This window comes from Asparagus officinalis, chromosome 2 (genome assembly GCF_001876935.1).
Source record: "Asparagus officinalis chromosome 2, Aspof.V1, whole genome shotgun sequence".
NCBI lineage: Eukaryota > Viridiplantae > Streptophyta > Magnoliopsida > Asparagales > Asparagaceae > Asparagus > Asparagus officinalis.
Window position 1 is genome coordinate 40,074,514 of NC_033795.1, and position 14,208 is coordinate 40,088,721.

The window sequence follows — 14,208 nt, forward strand, 5'->3', positions numbered from 1 at the left end:
ATCATAATTTAGCAAAATCTGCACAATGATTTTAGAAGTTTCTAGAAAAAATTATGTTATCACTATAAGTTTCCAATTTAGGCATTCTTTTGGGGTTTTTTATTTTACTGATTCTCCTATCTATTTAGTAAGGAGTAATTTCTTTAAACCCACAGGAAAATAAATGATATTCCGGGCTAATAAAGGGAGCAGGGTTGCAAACAGATGGCCCATTAAAAAATAAATAAATTAAATGAAGGGTAAAATGGTAAATCAATCACCAAACCTTCTTCCTTTGGTCTGCTCCCCTCCATTGTCTTCGACCTCCATCCAAAAGAGACGCATCTCTATTCTATGAGTCTTTAAACTTTGATTCCTCCGCCCCTCAATTTCCCCCCCAAAGCTCTTTCTGGGTTCTCTTCATCCCCTCCCAAATCATCCGAAAATGGCTCTCTCCGCTTTCAAATCCACGACCAAACGAGGAACAAACCCAAATGGGCCGGATCCATCGAAACAAGGCAACAAGGGCGCAAATCGTCGGTCTAGGAGCGTGAGCGCAGTGTCAAGGGCTAATGGGCCATCCTCTTCTAAGTCTTCTTCATCGAATTTGTCGGTCTCCGACGAGTTCTTGATTAAGAGGGATAACCCACTCTACTGCTGCTCTAGCTCCTCTTCTTCATCGTCGCCTGACGAGGTTCTAGAAGGTTCTGGAAGGAGAGGGAGGTCGTTTTCGAGGAGCTCGGAAGTGGGGAAACAGGGTTCAGGGGGCTGCAGGAATGAGAAGACGGTGAGGAGTCTGTCGAGGGTTGACCCGGGGAGGAGGAGGATGAGGTCGGTTTCCAGAGGGCGCTATGGGAAATTGGAGGTATATTGATTTTTTTTTCACGGTGTTTGTTTACTTGAATGATATTAGTAGAATTTGAAGCCTTCTAAACATGTGGAGATTTTTTTTTTCAGTAGTTTGTTTCAGAAGGGATATTTACGCATTTCGATTGCTGTAAAAATAGTTCAAATTGATCAATTCTGAATAAAAGTCTACTCGGACTTTGGTTAAATTTTGGGATTGGCTACGATAACCTTTTAAAGTTTGTTTCGCATGGTACAAATGTATTATTGATGATGTATTTTGCATCTAAAATTTTCTGATACGTAAAATGCACGAAGAGAAGATCGAATATTGTAGAGGTTATAGTGATGGAAAAGGAATATTTGGTTATGCAATATGGCTGGAGAAAATATTCTCTGGAATCAAGACGTTGAAATTTGAGATATACCACATATGTGAGTATAAATCTTATAACTTGACGAAACTTGAAATAGAAATGTCGTTCAAATTTATTTGGAACATCAAAATCTGATGGACTTTGTTGAAACATAAGTTGACGTCAACTACTAAATGCAAAATTTATGGTGGATTAGTGAAAATTGAGAGACAAGATAACATGCAAAACTCTTGAAAAACAAAATCAGATGTTTTGGAGCTTGCGGAGGAAAGATTATAAGAAGCATCTTAACTATTTGGTTGAATCGCATGATCTGCAAGCATCCAAATCCCTATGCCTCCAAATCCCTTGGCCTATGAAGTTGTTTTGTTTTAAGTTGTTTGGTTCATTTAATTTTATGCATTCTAGTTCACATAGTCTGGGGTATTTTTGGCACGAATTAAAGTCACTATATAGGCGCCGCGCAGATAGTATCCGTGTTAGTTCTTGATATTTGAGTTTTATTTCCTATACATGTCGAGCGTAATTTTTCCAGAGTAAATGCCTAGAAACTAAGGCCTAATACTTTGACCTTTATTTCTTGGGTAGAGGATCAATCCAGATTGATCATTTTGATAGGGAAAAAGTTATGACTATCTGCTATAATATAACTTGCATAAAGAAAAGTGCAAATGGTTTGCGGATGGTTATTGTCGAATTGATCGTTTTCCAAGCATGATAATCATTTGATTGATTATTGTTTAGAAACATGTAAAGACAATGATTTGTTTTAAGTTCATTATTTGTTATTTTGAATTATATGATGTCAAATTTCTGATTGTTGACTTCGTTTACAGCATCAGATACTTTTTCTTTTTGAAGAAAGGTTGTATCCAAGTCTTGAACCTAGGACCTGCCTTGTGATCATGGTTTACTAGTGCCAGGCCTTAATACTACGTTATTGGTCTATAAGGAAACACTAAACTGCTAAAAAAAACCAAGCCTTTTTTATTGTCTATGTATCTTTAGTTCTATTTTAACATCACAAATAATTGCCTTGTGATCACGGTTTAAAAACATCCAAACCTTAAACCAAAATTTCTGAAGATCATGGTTACTGTTGTTACTGCTGTTGATTGAAATTTCACTTACGCCATTATCTCAATTAAGTGGTGGGGAAATCCTAGCTTAACCAAAGGTTGTTTCACGATTCTGAATTTCTTTGATTTAACAGACTGATGTAGGACAACGTTACAACTCTATTTCTAGTTTGAGAAGTAATGAGGTTGGTAGAAGTACTACATCCAAGGGTCAGAGACAAAGTGTTGTAACTGATACAGAATTTGATGCAAAGGAAAAAGCAAGGAATTTACAGAAGTGGACAAGTCGGCATCCTATTTCAGGATCCTGGGATGCATCCAGTGTAAGCTTCATATAGAACCTTTAGTACATAAAGTATGTGTGTGTGTGTGTGTGTGTGCGTGTGCGTGCGTGCGTGCAAGGGTATTCTATCATATAAACTGATGTGGTTGAATCTCAACCAAATGAATAAAGGGGGAGAGAAAATCCCTTATAACCACACTTGGCTGACCTTCAACTGCATCATTGTATATGTGATATTATACCCATTAATCTCTCTCTCTCTCTCTCTCTGATGCGCGCATGCTTGCGGGCTTGTGTGCGTGCATGCGCACGTGCAACTCTTTTCAGCAGTTGCAACTTATAATGCAAATTTCTTGCTTGCAACTCTTTTCTAGTCATGTTCGCAAGGTCAGAACTGGGAAGATGGGATTTCAACAAGTTCTTTTTCTGAAGCAGAAGAGACACTTGCTTCAGAGGTATGTGAATATATGAAATTGCCTATAATTTTAATTAATTGGCATTTTTTGCAAGATATGCACCATGGACGGAAAAAAAGTATATAGGCCTTTCTGTTGGTTGACAGTTTTCTTTCTCTTTCAAGTGGATTTCCCTCCTAATTGTTGCTCTTTAAACTTTTCAGAGGGACAATCCTCCAATTGATGTTGGTTCTGGTGCAATTTATGAAACTGTTAGATCCGAAGTATGTCGTGCTGTTTCTGAGATTTGCGATAACCTTGAGAATGTAAGTGACTTTGTCTTTAGCCAACTTTAGTGGCCTCTTCTTGGAAATTAATTATGGATTCGATGCACATATTACCGTAAACTCTTTGCATATGTTCTATTATGGCATAATTGCATATGTTTTACTTTTGGTGCTTTCTGTTGATGAATTTTAGAGCTGATCATGACATTTGCCTGAAGGATGAAACCTTCGTTGTTCACGTCCTATTAATATGGGTGCTTAGGTACTCTAGAGTAGAGGTTTAACTTATTCAAGCACGATGAAGTAATATCTGAAGGAGAAGAATACAAAGTTAAGTAGGTTGAGAATCTGCGTATATTATATGCATAAACTGTCATCAAAGAGTTGGCCCAAAGGAACAAATAGAAGAGTCGAGAATGTTGCATCAGGGTCGTTAGTCACGACAGTTGCTATAGTGACAATTTAAGAAATAATTACAATCTCTGTAATCTTATCCTAACTTGTGACCCTATCCGTTTTATTTCTTACACTGTATATTTATTTGGCCACCAGCTAATAAGCGACTTGTAATGGCACCCTAAAATTTTCCATTTAGAGTCATGATGAGTCGCCACATGTGTGTCCCAAGTATCAGTCTTAAGAGAGTCAACTGTGTGTATAAGTATAAAGTAGTTCACTCTTTTATAGCAGTAAAAATTCATGGGTAAATTTGGCAAGATGAGACAAGCTCAATGTGGCTTTGTAATTTTCTTAGCAAAAGGAGAATACAGTGCAATTGTCTGGGACGCCACACAGATATAAAATGTAAGAAGTAAAAGAAAAGAAATGCGTTAAATCTTTTACTGCTACCTAATTAAACACTTATGATTTTTACTTAATGTTACTCTTGGTGTAGTGTAAATTGAAGCTTATGCAGATATTTTCTTGTTCCAACCCGATGATTGCCATATTGAGTTGTTTCATCTAATATATTTATGTGCCATGCATTAGGTTTTAGATAACTACCTATATTATACACAACTAAATGAAGTTATGTATTATTTTATTGACTATGTCCCGTTTTCATTTATTACATCTCCTCTTTCCTTTGGTTTTGACTGATGAGCTCAAAGTTTTTTAACTAGAGTGCACAAAATCAAAAATAAATTGATAGCAAAAAGTTAGAAACAACTTGGGAGAGTTCGAAAGGAAGTTTATGCATGCGATAATTTATTGCATCAAATATTGAGGTGGAGCAAAATGGTCGAGAAAAAAAAGAAGCAAGAATTTTACTTTTTTCAGTAAGTATGAGATGGCTGCATCATAATCCATCTGTACTTTTTGTGGAATCTTGACAATAGTCTTTCGGCTGATATTTATGCTGCAACTGTTATTTCACTGCTTTGTCTCCTGTCTTGAGATGTGGGGAACTTCAAGTTGTACTAATAAATCAACCATCAGTTGTCAAAAGGGGAAGTATGCTTCTTGGTTTGGCAAAGTGTAGGCTCCAGGAAAAAAGTATAAGCTTCATTATCTTTATCTTTTGATTTAAAAATGATATAGCCACCTAGAAATCACATGCACACACACAGAATTAGCTGTGTGATTTTCTAATATCGAACGTGCCTTCAATTGGGCGTTAGCAAAGATCCTTGTGAAAGAATCTTTCCATAGTTTGTCAGTACCTATTGAGTTTCTAGTTGAAGCACTTTTTTTATGATTTCTGCCGTAGCGCATATGATGTGTAATATAATCTCACAGTATCTTTTCTTTGTTTATTTTTTAATGTTTTTATGCTAGAAGAAAAAGCCTATGCCGTGAGGTCATATTTCGGAGACGAGGCTTTCTTATGTTGTGTACTTTATCCATAAAAGATCTCCAAGAAAACTTTTTAAGACTATTAAGTCAGTTATGTAAGAGAGTTATTTATCATATTGCTTGTTTGCTTTTCATTGTTACTGGGTTGCCTATGTCATGTGATCATGTCAAATTTCATAGTCAATTTTGTTCATTTTTAATGCATTACATCATCATTTTTAATCAGGCCATTTGGAGAAAGCAACCTTCTATATTCAGCACAGAAAATATTGAGGATACCTCACCTGAATTTGTGAACACTGATGAGATAGTTACACATATGAGAAGTGAATATGTATCAAGGCTCGAGCAGGTCTGCTATATTTTATGTATAACTATACATCCATCTTTGTTGATATATTCGGATGAAGGAGATTTTATTTATTCACAGGCCCAGGAACGTGCAAGGAAACTTCGGGCTGACTTAGCTATCGAAGAGCAGCGTGAGCAAGAACTTAGTAGAATCCTAGAGGAAATAGCTCATGCTCCAAGAAACTCCGACTGCCGAAAATCTCATCCAAAGAGAAAGGTAAAATTTGTCTTCAACATTGGCCAGAAAGTGACTTAGGCTTCTTGAATATTTTAAAATGTTGAACGTTGACACTCAACTTGCAATCTTTGTCTCTAGACAAGCATAGAGCGCCAAAGGATGTCAAGGCGTTTGGCAGAAGAAGCAATGAACTATTTTGATGAATGTGTGTCATTATCAACTTTTGATAGCTCAGACTTCTCATCATTAGAGGATCCACAGCCCACCTCAACTATTGGTGTTTCTATAGCTACTATGGGCAGCAGTAGATTTTCCCCAAGTGAAGGGTCAAAAGATCACTCGGTTTCTGATTTCACTAATCATCATGAGGTCTGACTTTCGACTGTGATGATCTGTTTCTGTTTTTATTTTTCTTGGTAACTCAAATTTATATTAACAATTCTACCTCAGATTTTTCCATTCTGAATTTTTGTTTGGACATGAACGAGGGGTATGATAGCAAATGTAAGGACAGTAGCAGCAACATCAAGCCAAGTGGTAATAATAACCATGAATAAAAACATAAAAAAAAACTCTAAATCTACTCACCAATAGAGAAGTGTTATCTTCCTTTAGTTGGGGTATTCAGATCTCTAGCCTTGAACAAATTGGCTTGTAACGTTTGCTGGCTTGTTTCCATTCTCACATTTACTTTAATTTCTCGTCAATAGAACATATAAATAGATAATTGAAACATGGAGAACTCTATAAGACATAGATTGGTTTAATGAGACACAAAGTTGACTGAGAGCTATGGTCTGTAACAAACTAGCATAGACGGAAGTGGAACTTGAGAAAGGATTAGGATGTGAGTTACAAATTTTATACTCCAAACATAAGCTAATACTAATATCTAGACAGCAGTGCATAGTGTTTGATTCTTTATCATACACATCAAGGCTCCATGGATTTTCTGTTGAACTCACCACCTTACTGTCTGTCACCTCCTTACTAAATTTTACCGAACTTGTACCCTAACTTTTTCACATAATTTTGGGTAAATCTCACAGAACAATAGCCTCAAAACTTTCTAAATTAGAGAATGCTACAATGATTTTTTTTGGCTAAAATAACACATTTGACAATTTAGTTAATTTAATTTGTCATATGAATTAGTACATGACAGGTTTTAGTCAATTTAATCTTTCTGTACTTTTTACTTTTTTACTTTTACTGAGAGTTTTTTGAGTTAGGATTCGTATGGTATTAATAAGGATAGTTTATACCTGTTATCCTTCATGTTAACGATGTTTGTAACAATTTCCAATAGTTGATGGTTTCTCTATAATGGTAAAAGCTCCTGGTAGTTTTCTCTAATTCTCACAAAGTTTCAGAGGTCCTATGAATTTTGCGCTTAGGGTTAATTGCGAATAGATCCTCTGTACTATCACCCAATTGTGGAAAGACCCCTTGTAGTTCTATTTGTGCAGTTAAAGCCCCTCAGTGAATTTTTTTGACTCAGTAAAAAAGAGTTTTGACGGGCAGAACCCTTGTAGTTCTATTGGTGGGGATAGACCCCCAACTGGTAATTTTTTTTAATTCTTAAAAGAGTTGAAAAAGTTCACTGAGGGGTCTATCCGCGTTTGGGCAAATAGTACTGAGGTCTGCACAGAATGAATAGCAGGGGGTCTATCCACAATTGGGTGGTAGTCAGGGGGTGTATTCTCAATTAACCCTTGTTTTAATTTCATAGAAGCCATAGCAATAAACGTAACATGATACCATTATTTTGGTTGCAGGAGTTGGATAACCAGACTCAGTGCTCACATAGCATCCAAGAATCTGATTTAGCTCTCAGCAGTTGCAGTAGCAGCAAGGCTGGGAGCCTAATACACGCAAATGGTAGCCACAACGGTCTCCTTTATAATTTTCCTCAGAGTGAAGATATGCAAGAATCGTTTGCACGAGACAAAATGAAAGCTGTTGGAGCCCATGATATCAGACATTATATACAGAAGTTTGAGAAGGGACAAAGGAAAGACAGGTTGGAGAATGTGAATGTGAAGTCAAGATACAACCCTGAAGAATATGATTTGAGTGCTAAATCTGAAAGCTTGGTGTTTGATCATCTGATCCTTAGAAACAGGATAGACTCTGGAGGTTTGCTTCTCTGCAACTTGAGAATCTTCTGACAGTTAAATTGTTAGTGTATATGATCTGATTCGGGTTACCTTGCAATTTCATGTAAAGTTGATTAATGGCATGTACGTTATGTTCATATTTATTATGTTTTGTAATTTATAATTACAAGAGAATTGCTACTTGGATTTACAGTAACATACATGATTGGCCACTGAAATTAGGGGTGTCCAAAAAGCCCGGCCCGGCCCGGAAACCCGGGCCAAGTCCGGGCTCCGGACCGGGCCCGGGCCGGCTCTTTGGTGCCCGGCCCCGGCCCGGCCCGGTCCGGAATAGTGAATTTTTTTTTTATATTTTTTATATGTATTATATATGTATAATATATGTATATATAAATATATATAATATGTATAATATATGTATATATAATATATTTTTATATATGTATAATATATGTATATATAATATATTTTTATATATGTATAATATGTCATATGTGTGTATATTTTTATATATGTATAATATATGTATATATAAATATATATAATATGTATAATATATGTATATATAATATATTTTTATATATGTATAATATATGTATATATAATATATTTTTATATATGTATAATATGTCATATGTGTGTATATATATACTCTCTCTTAGTATATAAGTATATATAAGTATACTCTCTTTTATATAAGTATATATATGTATAAGTATATATAAGTATACTTTCTCTTATATAAGTATATATAAGAATACTCTCTCTTATATATGTATAATGTATGCATGTATGTATATATATACTCTCTCTTAGTATATATGTATATATAAGTATACTCTCTCTTATATATGTATACTCTCTCTTATATAATATATTTCTATATATGTATAATATGTCATATGTGTATGTATATATATACTCTCTCTTAGTATATAAGTATATATAAGTATACTCTCTCTTATATAAGTATATATATGTATAAGTATATATAAGTATACTTTCTCTTATATAAGTATATATAAGAATACTCTCTCTTATATATGTATAATGTATGCATGTATGTATATATATACTCTCTCTTAGTATATATGTATATATAAGTATACTCTCTCTTATATATGTATACTCTCTCTTATATAATATATTTCTATATATGTATAATATGTCATATGTGTATGTATATATATACTCTCTCTTAGTATATAAGTATATATAAGTATACTCTCTCTTATATAAGTATATATATGTATAAGTATATATAAGTATACTTTCTCTTATATAAGTATATATAAGAATACTCTCTCTTATATATGTATAATGTATGCATGTATGTATATATATACTCTCTCTTAGTATATATGTATATATAAGTATACTCTCTCTTATATATGTATACTCTCTCTTATATAATATATTTCTATATATGTATAATATGTCATATGTGTATGTATATATATACTCTCTCTTAGTATATAAGTATATATAAGTATACTCTCTCTTATATAAGTATATATATGTATAAGTATATATAAGTATACTTTCTCTTATATAAGTATATATAAGAATACTCTCTCTTATATATGTATAATGTATGCATGTATGTATATATATACTCTCTCTTAGTATATATGTATATATAAGTATACTCTCTCTTATATATGTATACTCTCTCTTATATAATATATTTCTATATATGTATAATATGTCATATGTGTATGTATATATATACTCTCTCTTAGTATATAAGTATATATAAGTATACTCTCTCTTATATAAGTATATATATGTATAAGTATATATAAGTATACTTTCTCTTATATAAGTATATATAAGAATACTCTCTCTTATATATGTATAATGTATGCATGTATGTATATATATACTCTCTCTTAGTATATATGTATATATAAGTATACTCTCTCTTATATATGTATACTCTCTCTTATATAATATATTTCTATATATGTATAATATGTCATATGTGTATGTATATATATACTCTCTCTTAGTATATAAGTATATATAAGTATACTCTCTCTTATATAAGTATATATATGTATAAGTATATATAAGTATACTTTCTCTTATATAAGTATATATAAGAATACTCTCTCTTATATATGTATAATGTATGCATGTATGTATATATATACTCTCTCTTAGTATATATGTATATATAAGTATACTCTCTCTTATATATGTATACTCTCTCTTATATAATATATTTCTATATATGTATAATATGTCATATGTGTATGTATATATATACTCTCTCTTAGTATATAAGTATATATAAGTATACTCTCTCTTATATAAGTATATATATGTATAAGTATATATAAGTATACTTTCTCTTATATAAGTATATATAAGAATACTCTCTCTTATATATGTATAATGTATGCATGTATGTATATATATACTCTCTCTTAGTATATATGTATATATAAGTATACTCTCTCTTATATATGTATACTCTCTCTTATATAATATATTTCTATATATGTATAATATGTCATATGTGTATGTATATATATACTCTCTCTTAGTATATAAGTATATATAAGTATACTCTCTCTTATATAAGTATATATATGTATAAGTATATATAAGTATACTTTCTCTTATATAAGTATATATAAGAATACTCTCTCTTATATATGTATAATGTATGCATGTATGTATATATATACTCTCTCTTAGTATATATGTATATATAAGTATACTCTCTCTTATATATGTATACTCTCTCTTATATAATATATTTCTATATATGTATAATATGTCATATGTGTATGTATATATATACTCTCTCTTAGTATATAAGTATATATAAGTATACTCTCTCTTATATAAGTATATATATGTATAAGTATATATAAGTATACTTTCTCTTATATAAGTATATATAAGAATACTCTCTCTTATATATGTATAATGTATGCATGTATGTATATATATACTCTCTCTTAGTATATATGTATATATAAGTATACTCTCTCTTATATATGTATACTCTCTCTTATATAATATATTTCTATATATGTATAATATGTCATATGTGTATGTATATATATACTCTCTCTTAGTATATAAGTATATATAAGTATACTCTCTCTTATATAAGTATATATATGTATAAGTATATATAAGTATACTTTCTCTTATATAAGTATATATAAGAATACTCTCTCTTATATATGTATAATGTATGCATGTATGTATATATATACTCTCTCTTAGTATATATGTATATATAAGTATACTCTCTCTTATATATGTATACTCTCTCTTATATAATATATTTCTATATATGTATAATATGTCATATGTGTATGTATATATATACTCTCTCTTAGTATATAAGTATATATAAGTATACTCTCTCTTATATAAGTATATATATGTATAAGTATATATAAGTATACTTTCTCTTATATAAGTATATATAAGAATACTCTCTCTTATATATGTATAATGTATGCATGTATGTATATATATACTCTCTCTTAGTATATATGTATATATAAGTATACTCTCTCTTATATATGTATACTCTCTCTTATATAATATATTTCTATATATGTATAATATGTCATATGTGTATGTATATATATACTCTCTCTTAGTATATAAGTATATATAAGTATACTCTCTCTTATATAAGTATATATATGTATAAGTATATATAAGTATACTTTCTCTTATATAAGTATATATAAGAATACTCTCTCTTATATATGTATAATGTATGCATGTATGTATATATATACTCTCTCTTAGTATATATGTATATATAAGTATACTCTCTCTTATATATGTATACTCTCTCTTATATAATATATTTCTATATATGTATAATATGTCATATGTGTATGTATATATATACTCTCTCTTAGTATATAAGTATATATAAGTATACTCTCTCTTATATAAGTATATATATGTATAAGTATATATAAGTATACTTTCTCTTATATAAGTATATATAAGAATACTCTCTCTTATATATGTATAATGTATGCATGTATGTATATATATACTCTCTCTTAGTATATATGTATATATAAGTATACTCTCTCTTATATATGTATACTCTCTCTTATATAATATATTTCTATATATGTATAATATGTCATATGTGTATGTATATATATACTCTCTCTTAGTATATAAGTATATATAAGTATACTCTCTCTTATATAAGTATATATATGTATAAGTATATATAAGTATACTTTCTCTTATATAAGTATATATAAGAATACTCTCTCTTATATATGTATAATGTATGCATGTATGTATATATATACTCTCTCTTAGTATATATGTATATATAAGTATACTCTCTCTTATATATGTATACTCTCTCTTATATAATATATTTCTATATATGTATAATATGTCATATGTGTATGTATATATATACTCTCTCTTAGTATATAAGTATATATAAGTATACTCTCTCTTATATAAGTATATATATGTATAAGTATATATAAGTATACTTTCTCTTATATAAGTATATATAAGAATACTCTCTCTTATATATGTATAATGTATGCATGTATGTATATATATACTCTCTCTTAGTATATATGTATATATAAGTATACTCTCTCTTATATATGTATACTCTCTATATATGTATATATAAATATATATAATATGTATAATATATGTATATATAATATATTTTTATATATGTATAATATATGTATATATAATATATTTTTATATATGTATAATATGTCATATGTGTGTATATATATACTCTCTCTTAGTATATAAGTATATATAAGTATACTCTCTCTTAAACCCGGGCCAAGTCCGGGCTCCGGGCCGGGCCCGGGCCGGCTCTTTTGTGCCCGGCCCGGGCCCGGCCCGGCCCGGAATAGTAGTTTTTTTATTTTTTTATTTTTTATGTATTATATTATATGTATATATAATATATTTTTATATATGTATAATATATGTATATATAATATATTTTTATATATGTATAATATGTCATATGTGTGTATATATATACTCTCTCTTAGTATATAAGTATATATAAGTATACTCTCTTTTATATAAGTATATATATGTATAAATATATATAAGTATACTTTCTCTTATATAAGTATATATAAGAATACTCTCTTATATATGTATAATGTATGTATGTATGTATGTATGTACATACTCTCTCTCTTATATATGTATAATGTATGTATGTATGTATGTATATACTCTCTCTCTCTTAGTATATATGTATATATAAGTATACTCTCTCTTATATATGTATACTCTCTCTTATATAAGTATATATAAGTATACACTCTCTTATATATGTATAATATATGTGTGTATATATATATATATATACTAATATACTCTCTCTCTTAGTATATGTAAGTATACTCTCTCTTATATATGTATACTCTCTTTTATATATGTATAATATGTGTATGTGTGTGTGTGTATACTCTCTCTCTCTTAGTATATAAGTATATATAATTATAATATATTACAACGACTACTTCTTCCCCATTGGCCTAACGGGCAACGGTTACTTATGCGATTCTCTCTCTCTCAAGTTATAACTTATAAATATATACAATATATTTACATATAATATATGTATATATAATATAGAGTTACATAATAATTTATAAGTATATACTAATACATAATTATATAAAATATAATAATATTAAACTAATTTTTAGCATTTTTTATCAAAAAAAAAGAAAAGAAAAGATATTTAAAAAAACCTAGTTGGGATGTACTTATCTATTGTGATGCGATGAATTCCAAAATAAATTTATACTTGTAATTTATAAATGATTTATTAATTATTAATAAAGAATTTATTTTTATAATTTTTATTTGTAATTTATGTTATTTTAAGTGATTAATAAAACTTTTTTTTATTAATTTTTTTGTCTTTTCGTATAATTTAAAATTTAAATAAAATTAAAAAAATTGATAAAATTTTTTTTTAAAAAATAAACCGTGCCGGTCCGGAACCCGGCCCGGGGTACCCGGGTCCGGGCTCCGGTTTTGCCCGGCCCGGGCCCGGATTTCCGGGCCGGGCCAGCCCGGATGGACAGGCCTAACTGAAATCTAGCAAAATAATCAGGTGGTGAAATTTGTCTGCATTTTGAAATGATTGATAGAGGATGTATTCAGCTTAGTCCCTTTGAGCGTGAGCCTTGGCATAGTGGTAAGGTTGCTACATTGTGACTTGGTAGTCGCGGGTTCTAATCTCGGAAACAGCTTCTCCATATGTGGGTGTGCGGCTCATTGTTTTAGAAAGCCTCCGCTTAGTTCGTCTAGGCGTATGCCTAGGCCTAGGCCTAGGCAGTACCTAAGCCGCCTAACTAGCGTCTAGCATCTAGGCAGTATTTATGTTGCCTACCTAGGTTTTGGGAGTGTTTGTGGAAACATTGTCTGCTTACGTAAAGTACACCCTTTAGACATTGATCGTGATTTTCTGTGTTGCAGCCTTCACGTTCTCCAACCTCC

General features: G+C 30.4%; 1 protein-coding gene across 1 annotated transcript; it reads left to right on the forward strand.

Moving 5' to 3' along the window:
* On the forward strand, nucleotides 266-7,884 carry LOC109830689. The gene is made up of 8 exons (XM_020398038.1): nucleotides 266-844; nucleotides 2,416-2,604; nucleotides 2,939-3,019; nucleotides 3,184-3,285; nucleotides 5,270-5,395; nucleotides 5,474-5,611; nucleotides 5,711-5,941; nucleotides 7,351-7,884. Exons 1-8 carry the CDS (start codon nucleotides 425-427, stop codon nucleotides 7,741-7,743), a joined length of 1,680 nt encoding a protein of 559 aa, XP_020253627.1. The 5' UTR covers nucleotides 266-424; the 3' UTR covers nucleotides 7,744-7,884.

Excerpts from the sequence above, each read along its gene's own strand:
- LOC109830689 (XM_020398038.1), top strand. The coding sequence starts at position 425 with ATGGCTCTCTCCGCTTTCAAATCCACGACCAAACGAGGAACAAACCCA. Across the intron at positions 3,286-5,269 it reads TTTGCGATAACCTTGAGAAT|GCCATTTGGAGAAAGCAACC; the intron begins GTAAGTGACTTT and ends ATTTTTAATCAG. Across the intron at positions 5,942-7,350 it reads ATTTCACTAATCATCATGAG|GAGTTGGATAACCAGACTCA; the intron begins GTCTGACTTTCG and ends TTTTGGTTGCAG.